General features: G+C 41.9%; 1 protein-coding gene across 26 annotated transcripts in view; it reads left to right on the top strand.

Annotated features, from left to right (window-relative positions):
- The window catches only part of LOC118265767 (transient receptor potential cation channel trpm), a 241420-nt gene that overhangs the window by 153430 nt on the left and 73725 nt on the right, over positions 1-14265 (top strand). For all 26 annotated transcript variants that reach the window (XM_050695165.1, XM_050695156.1, XM_050695151.1 and 23 more), the window contains 3 exons: positions 2358-2514; positions 2868-3081; positions 7196-7355. In XM_050695165.1, coding sequence (XP_050551122.1) covers positions 2358-2514; positions 2868-3081; positions 7196-7355 — 531 coding nt within the window. The remainder of the gene's footprint in view (positions 1-2357; positions 2515-2867; positions 3082-7195; positions 7356-14265) is intronic.

Below are 14265 nucleotides of genomic sequence, written 5' to 3'. Positions count from 1 at the left end.
GGTGGCAGTATCGGACAAGCAAGATTATTATCGTTGAATTTTTTACACTTTTTTAGAAACATTAATTATGACCAACTAAGATTTAAGTAACTTACAAGTCAGCTTACCTCACAGTGCACCGGCAGCGGTGGACTGTTGGAGTCGGCTAAAACAGAGTTGGTCTTGATGAAGAGAGGAGACAGCATTTTAGTGCGGGACCCGTACTGAGCTTCCTTTGAATGTTTTGACACACTCGCTGTAGAATCAAACAAAATGGCTACGTCACTGAGAGTAATCGCATTCTGTCTGTGATTTTATTTTATTTACGTGTCACGTGGTTTTTCCTTCGTTCTTTGTAATAGTATGGAGTTTTACCCGGTATCTGTACCTCTGCGTTTGTGCCTATTCCTTCGAGGATAAAAAGACGTCTCTTGTGTTTCTTGTCTCACGACTATCCAAACAAGCTAACACTTTATTGGTAATATACATATATTGATATAATATATATTTTGATAAGCACATAAGGATAAGTCACAACAACAATAACAATTGCTTGCCATCTGCTCATGCGCCGACTTATTCCAAAAAAACAATGGATTTTCTCAACCCAACACCAAAATAAAGAGTAGATTTGAAAGCCTTCACATACAACTACCCATTACCTATTGGCACCAGAGTCTAAACACTGGGAACAAAGGACCTTTAACAGTGACATAAATCGCCACTCACTCAGAAGTACAAATAAGATCCGATGCAATGTTTTGACAGGCGGTGGAAGACACCTGGCGGGTAGAGGCGTTGTTGGGAAATAGGAATCGCAAACGACTGTTGGTTTCTCATAACACAATTAAATCTAGCCTAGCTGGTTGAGTATTCACTAATGTGACTGTCGAGATTGTTCTAGATTGTTGATTACGAGAGCATTAGTTGCGAAGAAAAGGATCTAATCTTGCTCACTTTTTTCCGTAGTTCTATCCTTTGTAGAGGAAAAGATATATTAACCCCACATATCCCTTCTTCGGCGGATAGTTCTTGTGGAAGACGGAAGTGGTTGAGGATCATCTTCTTGTCATCGGTGTCCAGCCACAACCGCTACACAGTTCAATCCCTTCCCCTACCCCGATCCTCATTCCCCAAATCTCAAATACTTAAAAGGCCAGCAACGCACTTGGAGCTCCATTGGTGTTACAAGTGTCTACGGACGGTGCTGATTGCTTACCACCTGGTGATGACGTTATAGCGATCATCAGCAATGTAATTGAAGATTAAAACTTATAAAGCTTAAAGAACTGTTCACCCTCGCATTTCATCTGCCGAGCGAATATCTTTAGCTTCGGCTTCTTCCGCGACGTCTTTGGCTTTTCAACCTTCCTTCTTGCATTCACAACCTTCCTTTTTGCATTTACAACCTTCTTTTTACCAAACTTTTTGGCTACTCTTTCACATTTCTTACGGATCGCTCTTTTCTTTAAATATCTGATGACAAACCGCCAGTTCTAACTCGAGGATTAAATCAAACAATAAAGAAAAACAAACAAAAACTGGTTTATTACAAATAAAATCAAAAATTCATTTTACATGTCAAAACACAAAGTTGTCTACCTTCGACGGCAGCAGCGGTGTCCACAATGTATGCAGCCTGGAGTTCTGGACCCGCTGCGGGAGGACAGTCTGGTGAATATCGTGGAGACGGACAGGTCCCGCATTTTCTTCTCGATCGGCATTCGCGGCCTCCTACGGATCGTAGTCCTCCGAACTTGACGTCGTGTGTAGGAACGTCGTCTCTTTTCAACTCTTCCCTGTCTTCTCGCCCTCTTTTTCCTCTCAGGTACCTTCGGTTCTCTTTTAATGATAGGCTTCGGTGGTTCAGGGCGGGTGTCCGCCATCTCTATTCGACTCCGGGCCGAATAAGTTGCAGACACGGACGATTCACTATTGGAAGCACGCTCGTCCTGCGGTCTATCTTCATTGTACAAGTCATTAGCGGAATTCGTCCGAGCCTCTTTCTTACTTGTGGACGGTTGGTTCTCCTCCTTCGTATTTTCATCTTCCATTGCCAATTTCTTCCAAAGATAACTGATAATTTTGTACTTTATACAATAAAAATCTCACATAGAAAATGTTGAAAATGTTCACCTGTCAAAAAGTCACAGCTATATTCTCACTTGTTTTGAATTTGTTCTTTTTGAAACGTGCCAGAACGAATGTTCTTTTTATGATAGAAATGAGTTCGGTTGGCATGTTGCACGGTTATAGGAAGAGGTTTTAGTTTTATGTTGATAGCACAATGTAATGTGAATTCTAAAGTGATAGACATAAGACATTTTATTTAAAACTTTGCTTAGTAGCTTATATTAAAATTATTTTTTTGTTCACAGGTGTTGGTGCGGGCTTAGCAAGACAGCGCACGGTTCGAACACTCAGACCGCCAACCCCGGGGAGGCATGGGTACCAGCTCGACATACGCAGTCGGCTCCAACTGATGCCTATGGAACAGTTGAGTTCCAGGGAGGACCACATCCAACCAAAGCACAGGTGAAATAGAATCTTTAATAGCAAAATAAATTATTTTTTGTGCAACTAATCTATTCATGTGTATGGAACTTAGTGTCGTTTCACGAACCACTAATTTCATCCACGCTTAATAAAATCTACAGATACTACAGATTTCTAATTTTGACCATTATTCTTGTCAAACAATTAAAAATCTCCACAGTGCTTGATGAAGACACATTTATACTAAATCCTAGAGTCATATTTCAGTCGAACTTGAAGATACTTTTGCTGTCAATTAAAAACAAAGTCCAATTTAAACTTTTCAAACTAATCTAGACTAAAACATAAATGGAGAAATTGTGCAGTATCTAAAACTGATATTTGTTCTACAGTATGTTCGACTCTCCCACGACACAAGACCGGAGTTAATAGTGCAACTGCTAACAAGAGAATGGGCCCTCGACCGACCGAAACTGCTCATCACCATCCAGGGTGGCAAGGCAAACTTCGATCTTCAACCAAAACTGAAGAAAGTGCTAAGAAAAGGACTGCTGAAGGCTGCGAAGACCACTGGCGCCTGGATATTTACTGGAGGCACTAACACAGGTAAATAGTCATATATCTATGCTTTTATTGTAGGATACATTTCGTTTACACCGTCGGGAAACATAAAGTCAGATGGTATGTTAGTTCTATGCACAGCATAATTTGACTATACGCCTTTGTGAAACAGAAGTGAGCCTGACATACCGTATGAAGAAAACCCATTTGACCCTAATTTAATCCATATATTTATAACTTGGCTGACAACATAGTTCACACTTCTGTGTGATTTAATACTAGATTTATTATTTTGTTTACTTTCAACTTTTTAATCTTCCGTTTTCGTTGAAATATTTTGTTATTTATCTTCAGTGGACGAGTACTACTTGTAATTTCCTTGAAGTCATATGAGTGATTTCATTGAAGTCTCCCTTTACATTATACAACTTATTTTAGAAGCCCATGTAAAATGATCTACTGATTCCACTGGCATACTTATAAGCGCCCTGCTATTTTCTCAGAATTTAAAATTAAATTCCATAGTAGCCAAACTCAATCTAGGGTGTATTTATCTTTAGCCAAATAAAAAAAAAACATGGTATCCAAGTGCCAGTACACTAGAGAGCCATTTTATAAATAGCTTCTGTCGTGACGTCACTACCTAAGTAGCTGTATGTAGATTTTCTTCCTTCGTGATCTAAATTAATCTGTCACACGCAGAAGACTAGCTAAGCTCACCTCCTTCCTTTTAAATTAAAATGTGATTTTGGGCTAAAATACTTTGAGCAACGGATTAAAATTTTCCAGAACTTCTTAAAATGTCTGAAGATTAAGTATGTATACGGAAATTAAGAAAAGGATTTATTTGGACAATAAACTTTTTATTGTAATGTTTTCTACGATACTAAATCGAAATTGATATTTCATATTTCATTTCATTACTTTAATGCATTAGTTATTATTTCTCTTTCTCTTTCTCTTTCTCTTTCTCTTTATCTTTATCTTGCTCTTTCTCTTTCTCTTTCTCTTTCTCTTTCTCTTTATCTTTATGTTTCTCTTTCTCTTTCTCTTTCTCTTTCTCTTTCTCTTTCTCTTTCTCTTTCTCTTTCTCTTTCTCTTTCTCTTTCTCTTTCTCTTTCTCTCTTTTCTCTTTCTCTTTCGCTGGAGAAAATCCTAGTGTGGGGAAATATTTATTTAAAACAAACCGAGGCAGATTAGTACAAATAAATACATAATATCGTGAAGTAATAACTTTGAAAACATGGCTGTTGATAGCTTTAAAGTAAACTTAATATCCTTTATTAATACTAGGTAACCTTTTAAGTGGCGGCCTTTTGAGTGAATCTTTTTAATTAAACTCTAGCGTTGATTTTTGACATTTTAAGACCGTTGGTACCTTTTCAATGTTGTAGACACTTACAGGCTTTTCATGTACAAAGCCTCATTATTTAATAGTTTTTGTAGCAAACTACTCAAGAATTTAATTATAGTGTAGGTACTAGCGGTTGAAGAAGGATATTTATTTAGATAGAGAAATGAGGGAGTGAGGAGAAATGACACGATGGCTAGGCAACTGGCTGCCATGCAACGAGTCACGAATTCGAGTCCCGATTTGTGGAATCCACAAATTGTTGTTTGTTCCGGTCTAGGTGTCATATGGATGTGAAATTGTATATTTTGTAAAGGCACCAACACAAGAAAAAATCTTAGTGTGGGACAACGTTTTTATTTACCAAAAAAAAAAAATAGTTTTTTTTTGTCGGTGCCACCCATGGACACGCAAGTGTTGTTTCACGTCGGTTTTCTTTAAGGCCATGGTATCACTCCGGGCGAGCTGACCCATTCGTGGTTAAGCATGGCTCTCTCACACTTAAATGCGTAGCAACACAAATTCCTGTGACAAGTTACAATTATTATCTTCTATTATAGGTCTGTTAGGGGATAATGGAAAAGGAAAACTTATAGTGCTAACTCTACTAATTGATGGGCTTAAGGTAGAAAAAGTATAGGATAGGTACTTAACAAGGAATTCACTGTCCCAAACAACTTATAGCCACAAAATACAGATTTATTCTAAAATCCACTTGGTATAACAGCTCGACTAAATGAAATTTCAGTAGCAGTAAGCATTTTATTCGCTTTGCTGGGCGCGAACAGTTGAGACTAGTTTATAATACTCTAGAACTTTCCCTGCGGAGTTGTAGCTGCGCATAGCATAATATACAGTATTGTTAGTAATATTCGGTGGTTTTAAGGATGCTAGAGGGTCACCTTCATCGTCGTCTCGACGCCGATGGAAACTCCTCCCGCCGTTATTTGGGACCCACCCGGAGGTGGCGCGTTCCCGCGGCCATGAAAGCACATGGCCTCGGACTTGTGGAGCGCCACCTCGAGTCCCAATTGCCGGATCCTTTCAACTACTGTCGCAACCGCTCTCGCCATTAAGTTGGCCGCCGCCTGGTGCGACCTCCCGTGCGCTAGCACTAGCGTATCGTCGGCGTAGCAAATTACGTCGACGCCGTTCGGGAGGTCGGTGCGCAGCACCCAGTCGTAACCGATATTCCACAGGAGCGGTCCCAAAACCGAACCCTGTGGAACACCGCGCGACATCTCTCGCCGTTTCCATTCGCCCTGGTGACCGGGGTATATAACATATCTGTCTGTCAGGTAAGCCTCGATTATACGACGGAGGTAGGTAGGCACCCGGTGATACCGGAGTGCCTCCAGTATGCAGCTCCAGGGTAGGGAGTTGAAGGCGTTGGCGATGTCCAGAGACACCGCCACTACGACCTTACCCCTGGACACTGCAGTCCCCGTGGTGAGGTCCCTTACCATGTCGAGTAGGCCCAATATTGCTAAAGCATGGTTCTCCCACAATTAACTTCGTACGAGTAGCAACACAAACCTCTCTGATAGGTTATAATTATCCTCTATTATAGGTCTATTAGGGGAGAATGGAAAAGAAAGATTGATAGTGCTAACTCTAATAATTAATAGGCTTTGGATTAAAGTAGGAAGAAGATAGAATTCACTGTCCCAAACAACTTATAGCCACAAAATACAGATTTATTCTAAAATCCACTTGCTGTCATCGCAGCGGTAAGTCCCCTCGACTAAATGAAATTTCAGTAGCAGTAAGCATTTTATTCGCTTTGCTGGGCGCGAACAGTTGGGACTAGTTTATAATACTCTAGAACTTTCCCTGCGGAGTTGTAGCTGCGCATAGCATAATATACAGTATTGTTAGTAATATTCGGTGGTTTTAAGGATGCTAGAGGGTCACTTTGTATGCAACTATCCCGTCGGGGATCGCGGGACGATCTCCGGCCACCGTAAGTGCGGGCCTGCGGACGGCGAGCAAGGGTAGCTCAATGCCCGAACAGAACCAGACCCGTGCGTGTACGTTCCGCGCGCGCCTCAAAGAGCCATCAGACCACCACAGATGGGGCCCAGTAGGGCTGATGCCTGATCCGGAGCTGCGGACTACCTAGCGGGTTTACCGGGGCTCCGGCTCGAAAAGCAGGAGAAGGAACGGGGTGGTTTTTAGTCAGTAAGAGTCTGACACTCCCTCTCGCCTCGCCCAAGGTGGGAGAAGTCATTGGATGATTTTCCCCCCTGAAAAAAAAAAAAAAAAAAAAAAAAAGAGGGTCACTTTGTATGCAACTATCCCTAACAAACTTCGTAGCTTGTGCCGATGCAGAAACATTGACGGTAGGTAGGTAAACATAAATTGTATGAGTAAATTAAGTTTGGTGATGGATAATGTTTCAGAGAGATTGTAAAATTGAAAAGAGTATCTTGCTCGTTCTTCGTCCTTCGAAGCTACACTTTGGAACGAACACCTAGCTTCAAAGTAAAAGTAATAATTCGAAATAGGGGTCTAGGTTCGTACCCACATTAATATGATTAGTACTGATTCTCGCTTTAGACCAAGATTCTTTCGATAAATAGGTAACATATCAGAAACTAGCTATACCTGGAGCTAACTTCCAGGCATAAAAGTGTGTTTAGGTTAAAATAATATAAACGCTTTTATCTTGCATCGACACCTATCTAGTAAAAAGCCTCAGGCCGAAGGATTAATGGGATTTAATCCTTTTGTCTGACGCGTTTGACTTTATTTACTCAATTTTATTGATTTATTTTCGATTTTTGATTTATTCTATTTTTCCCACAGGTGTGACCAGACAAGTCGGAGACGCGCTGCAGCTGGAGCGGTCGCAGCGAGCTGGTAGAGTGGTCAGCATCGGTATCGCACCCTGGGGCATCGTGGAGGGAGCCAACGAACTCATCGGGAGAGGCAGAGATGTACCGTACCATGCCATAGCTTCACCAAGGTAAGGACATTTAGAATACTTTTATGCAAAGGCTTGTTTTGGAGACTGTTTTGTTTTGAGTGATCGCAATATTGACTATTGATAGTAGGTATCATAGGAATCGACTGTGGGATTACAATATAATTTATAGAGACAGGGCAGCAGCATTTTTCGTTAATCTAATTCTTTTAAACTGTGGTCTCCAACGAGCTTGCCAAGTGTGGAGATTATGTCAAAGTTTTATTAGACTTATTAGAATTTTTTTTTCTAAAACATCAATGTTATTCTTAGATATTAAAGAAAAGAATGCTTACTGTGAATTTTAAACACAAAATATTGCTCAACTACATATATTTATTCTCTACTCCGTTACTCTTATACCTACCAGTATATTTGAGAGCCATTTGAACGTAGCATAAATATATACGGGACAAGAAACAAACACCGTTTGTAGGTATAACAAACATTTGGTCCATCTCAACCACACGGCAAAGCTCTCTCGCTACACTGTTTACATAGGTCTTTACCCAGCTTCGCTACCTATGTATGTGTAGACTATGTATAGAGGTATATGCTACCTTGAATATTTTAGGAGCTTATAATTGTATGTTTTGAAAGACGTACGTCATTTGAGGGATTTGTTTTAAGTTCGTGTAGTAATAGATAGGCAAAGATAATGGAGGTTTTTGAAATTTTCAATCACGATCGTTACATTTTAGGTACAAGCTAAATAAGGACGTACTCCATTTTAGGGAGTGTCGAATGTGTATTCTGTATTTTTTTTTTCATGTGCCTTTACGTTTAGCAAAGTCGAAATGAGAGCACTCTGATTGGTTGGTTCATTGCAGTCGGCCAATCACGACGCCGAACGCGGTCTCGTTTCGATCTCGTTCAACGTAAAAGAAACTTGTATTAAGCCCTCAAAATTAAAATGCGGCATTACTGTAAAAAAATCGAGTCACTCAGTCGCTTCAAAAGCATATCTCAATAATAGCTTCTGAACTTTCTAGAAGGTACTGTAATCAAAATAATCATTGAACATTCACGAAATAGTTACTAAGACGAGAAAATATTACAAGTATGTATCTATTTACATATTCCGATCATGTAGATATCAAACAAAGAACAATATTCAGTTGGGAATTTGAGACAGAAGCAATTGTTCACGTTTTTTCTATATTTTCACACTTTGTACGCGGTTACACATCAAGCTACGTTAACCAGTTTATCTTGGTCCCGGTTTGTATCGTCTTTCCGCATATTCAAAGGTCGGTTTATACTGGTTTTGTGTAGCTTGTATGTACTTATTTAGGTTTAGGGACGATGTTTATATCTTCTGTGTGAATGGTACGGAATGTGAATCGTTTCGTTTATTTGGGAATGGAAGTCAAAATGTCCAAAAGTTTCGTTAGTCGGTTAGAAGAGTCAAGTTGGTCTCGAATTGTGTTTATAGTTTCGGTCGGTAGTTTCTCGTCTGTCCGTATATTTTGTTACACATATATTTAGAGTATTAAGAGCGTATTCCTTTTTTAAAAAGCCGGTAATACACCTGTGCCTTCTCTGGTGTTGTGAATGTCCATGGCCGGCGCTCATTGCTTACCATCAGGTGATCCGATCCGATTGCTCGTTTACCTGCTATCCCATAAAAAACTATACAATATCGAAATCGTAGTCCTTGCCAAAATCCTTTGTTTTATTATTCAACCTGTAATTCTACCAAACAGCTTCTTATCAAATTATTACTAGTAGGTAAGATGACTGCCGATGAAGAGGTATGTAAGATTCGCAGCAATTGGCGTTCCATTGTCTCTGCCTACTCCCATGGGAGACAGGCTATGCAGGTACATTATTATGTACTAGTAGGTACACTACATGATAGTGCCACTATCAAAACTCCACAGATATTGTCATAATATCACTTTTCCCTGCCATTTATAACACTAAAACACAGATTGTATGAATAAAAAAGCCATTTTGCTTTGTGTTTTATTACAGCCACAACTATAAAAAACTGTGATTAATGTCTTTAGTAAAAATTGTATTCGTTTTAGATATTTCATTGATATCTTTATTTGTCTGATTGTTTTATTGACTTGTTTTGTGTATTTACAATTCCTTAGTTCGTACTTTTATTATTTTACAATTAAAAACAATAGGCACAATTTCTTCCAAACTCGTAAAAATGAAAGCTATATTAACTAAAAATCACGGTTTGCTGCTCACGATGAAGAGACCCTCTGTGACTCGAAACTAGTAGACATATTCTCTACTAGCTTTTGCCCGCGACTTCGTTCGCGTGGAATAGTGACTTCCGGCAAATTTTTGGTTTTAACCACATAGTTCCCGATCTCGCGGGATCTCTTCAAAAATGAGATGTGGAAGATATTCCAGGGAACTCTTCAAAAATCAACATAATGAGCTCTGCGTTTGAATTTAATAGATGTATACTCACTTAGGGCATTGAAAAAATAGTTTAAAAACGGACTTAAACTAACTTAAAACTAAAGAAAGCTACGAATTACGAATTTATAACAATTAAAAAAGAAACTATATTACAACCTATCCTCTATGCTATAATAACCAAGCTTAAACTAAATAATTTAAAAGAAACGACTTAAATCTAATCTAATTAAAAAAAAAATTAGACTTACAATTTTATTAAAAAAACTAACTACAGTAACTACTAATAATCGATATCAAACTAAACCTACGTTAAATAGTTTAACCAAAAAACCAGGAAAACCCAACAAATAAACTTATTAATTGACAAATACAACGAAACCAATTTAGAATATACGAAACAGCAGGACCACTACAGACAAATAATCATACGACTGATAATACACTTTTTCTACGATAGTACCGAAGCGCTCGGCCGATACCCAACCAAATGAATGTAACGAAACCATAGCGCGATCTATTTCGATCCCAACGCCATCTATCGAGGATAAAGACAACTTGGATTATTTATTTATACTCCGTTCGGGCATTTTCTTTGTACTAAAAGTTTAATTATATTGATATTATTTTTTTCATACCTTTTTACTATTTATTTACTTTTTTTCGATGAATTAAAACAATAACATGAACCGAAGTCGTGTAACGATCGACATAGAATTATCTATACTCCGTTAGAGCATTTTCTTTGTACTAAATGTTTTATTATATTGATATTATTTTTTTCATACCTTTTTACTATTTATTTACTTTTTTTCGATAAATTAAAACAATAACATGAACCGAAGTCGTGTAACGATCGACATAGAATTATTTATAAATAATTTATTTCTTATTTTTATTTTTTGATTTTTGAAATAAAAATATATCTATGTCCTTTCTAAGGTTCTAAACTATATCTGTACCAAATTTCAACCAAATCCGTCAAATAGTTGCGGAGATTAATGGTATAAGCATAGAATGTTCGACGTGATTCTTTAATTTGACATAACTTTTTTATTTATGAACCGATTGACATTTTTTTTTTTTTTTTTTTTTTTTTTTTTTTTGACCCCAAGGTGGGAAATCCTCATGGAGCCCCGTCGTCTGGGGAGGACGAAAGGGACTGTCAGACTCCTACTGACTAAAACCCACCCCGGTGTCCCGTCTCACACGTGGGTACGAGGGAGCGAGAAACGAAATTCTTCCGCAGCCCCCGAACTCGTGGCGGCCTGCCTTGCCAGGCCCCACCTCAATATATGCACAGAGAAGTGAGGTGTTAATCTCCTCCGTGCAACGTCTCGGAGGCGCGCGCGGACACAACACGCGCCACCACCTCGGGTCCTTTATAACGGGGTGACGGGGACTTCCCCAAGTCCACCGTCCCCGGACCCATTTAGGGGGGTCGAAAGAGAGCAATTTCTGCTCTCCTTCGACGCCCGGTGCGCCTGCTGCGGGAAGGTACAAAAGTTGTTATTTCCCTATCCCTCTCCGCAGCCTCCTTCCGCGACATGACATCTTCGCAGAAGGACACCACTGCATCCCACGACTCTGCACTGCTGACCATTTTCTGGACAACAATCGGCAGTGACAGATCGTCACCGATCTCGGATTTGAGGGCACGACGCTGTTCGTCCCAAGCCACACACTCCACGAGTGTGTGCTGCGCTGAATCCTCCTCACAATGGACGCAGTGATGGCACCGAGCGTCTGGCTCCCTGCCTATACGACACAAAAACTTCCCAAAACATCCATGGCCCGAAAGTACTTGTGTCACATGAAATGACAGGGAACCATGTCTTCTCCCGAGCCAATCAACGAGTACTGGCCGGATTGCTTCGATGATGTTGAAGCCAGCGGTAGGGCGTTGAAGCCTTTCCCGCCATTCCGCCACTAAAACCTGACGAAGCTCCAACCGATGCAAAACTATCTGCCGTTGCATCAGTTGGACACCCTGTTCTCGTTGTTCCACTCGCCACCGGTACAGTGACGCGAGTACTTTCGCCTCAAGGTCCCAGGGCGGGGATCCGGCCAGCACACAAGCCGCCTCATAAGATATCGTACGAAAACCCCTGATAACTCTGACGGCCATCGCCCTTTGCGGTTTTCGCAATACTGCGATACTGCCGGCCGTCAGGTCTGCCGCCCATATAGGGGCGCCATACATGGCCATGGATCGCACGATTCCCACGTAGAGTCGCCTACAGGCGGCGCTCGGGCCCCCAAGTTGGGAAGCAATGTTGAAAGCGCGTCGGTTGCAGCCATCAACTTAGGCGCAAGCCGCTGGAAATGAGGACCGAAACTCCAACGACTGTCGAGCACCAATCCTAAATACTTCATGGTGGACTCAACAGTTATTTGGGTTCCACCGACCACTATATGTGGTTCCAGCGGCAGTGCGCGTCGAGGGCCATGGAACGTAATGGCCTCAGATTTATTGAGAGCCACTTCCAAACCCAGGCGCCGGATTCGGCTCACCACTTGTGAAACCGCAGCCGTGGCTAACAACGCTGCCTCCCTGTAGGAGCTCCCCCGGGCAGTGACTAGAGTGTCGTCTGCGTAACACGTAAGGTCTGCACCCGGCGGGAGCTCCCCTCTTAGCACCCAGTCGTACCCAATGTTCCACAGGAGAGGCCCCAATACTGATCCCTGTGGAACACCGCACGACATGGCGCGCTGATGTCCCCGATAGGTGACACACCTGCCATCCAGGTAAGCCCCTATTGTGCGACGGAGGTAATAAGGCACTCGGTGATATTTGAGGGCCTCCCTAATGCAACTCCATGGCAGGGTGTTGAATGCGTTGCTTATATCTAATGAAACTGCTAACACTACCCCGCCACGGGACACTGTTTCCTCCGCTAGGGCTCTTACTCGCTTTATCGCGTCAATGGTGGAGCGCCCGCAACGAAATCCGAACTGACAATCGTCCAGGTCTGGCCCCTCCGTACATAAGTGTCTGACGAGACGGGCTGCGATAATTCGCTCCAAGAGCTTGCCCGTTTCGTCCAACAGCACTATGGGTCGATATGCAGATGGTGATTCTGCGGGGCGCCCCTCCTTTTTGAGCAAAACCAATTTCCCCACCTTCCACAAACTAGGAAACTGGCCTTGCACCAAGCAAGCTGTGAAGAGCCTTCTCAAATGGGGCTCAAGTTCTTTTAGAGCGAGAACAAGAGCTCGACCGGGGATGCCATCGGGTCCGGGTGCCGTGTTTTTTACCTGGAGCCGCAACACAGCCACTCTCAATTCTTCTTGTGTCACCTCAGGGACATCCGCACTTTCGCCTTCTGTAAAGGACTCTGCAACAGAGGACGAAGCCATCGGTGGCGGAACATGTTCCGCTCGCTCAGGGAAGAGGGCTGCTACCACATCTTCCAGCAGCTGTGGTTCAAGACTCTCAGTGAGTGGAGGTGCCCAGGGACGTAATCTGCCTCGTACCATGCGGTATGGACGTCCCCATGGGTCTCGATCTAGTGTGTCTAGCATCTCTTCCCTAGCACGCGACTTGGATTCACCAATTGCCTGCTGCAGAATCTTCTTTGCCGTGCGATACACCTCATATCGTGCGGCTTCTTCATCGGGATCCCGTCGATGTCGCCGTCGATATCGAGTATACTGGCGACGGGCTGCTACACAAGCAGTACGCAGCTGAGCTATCTCGTCCGTCCACCAGTACACCTGACGCTTTGTGGGTCGGGTGCGAACCCGAGGCATAGACGCGTCACAAATTTTTGTCATCGCACCACGAAACCACTGCGCTTCTGCTTCGACATCGACGGGGCCCTCCATCATCGACTCCCTCATCCAAGCCTGAACCATAGCAGCCTCCTCCAGCAGTTCTCTGTCAATACGCTTCAGCGCCCAACGTGGACTGTCAGGATTGGTAGTTGATGACCTATGGTTGACTGCAGTTGGTACGGAGACGTCGAACCGGATGTACTGATGGTCCGACAACGTTTCTACTTCCACATCGACACGCCAGTTGCAGACACGAGTTTCGACAGCAGGACTAGCAAACGTGACGTCCACTATGGACCCGCCTCGCTGCCGCACGCATGTTAGTTCTGAACCCCGATTCATGACAATCAAGCCAGTCGAGACTGCCCACTCTTCCAGTACTTCACCCAACCGATTGACATGAAACAAACACTAAATGTATGAAATTTAAGCATCCCACAATATATTCGTGAAAACTGCATCCAACTCGGATCAGCCGTTTCTGAGATTAGCGCGCACAGACGAACAGACAAACAGACAAACAGACAAACAGACAAAAAAAAGTTAATTACATTTTTGGGTTCGACATCGACATAACAATAACCCCTGCTATTTTTTTTATTTTTATTTTCAATGTACAGACAGCACTTTTCTACGATTTTATTATATGTATAGATTAATGTGCATCAGTAAACCGTGATTATTAGTTAATTTAGTATATCTCACGACATTTATTATAAAAATATTGAAAGCTAAATTAAAAATTCTCGACAGT

The sequence above is a fragment of the Spodoptera frugiperda genome, chromosome 7, assembly GCF_023101765.2.
Source record: "Spodoptera frugiperda isolate SF20-4 chromosome 7, AGI-APGP_CSIRO_Sfru_2.0, whole genome shotgun sequence".
NCBI lineage: Eukaryota > Metazoa > Arthropoda > Insecta > Lepidoptera > Noctuidae > Spodoptera > Spodoptera frugiperda.
The sequence above is the reverse complement of the archived record's forward strand: the minus strand, read 5'-3'. Positions and strand labels throughout refer to the sequence as shown.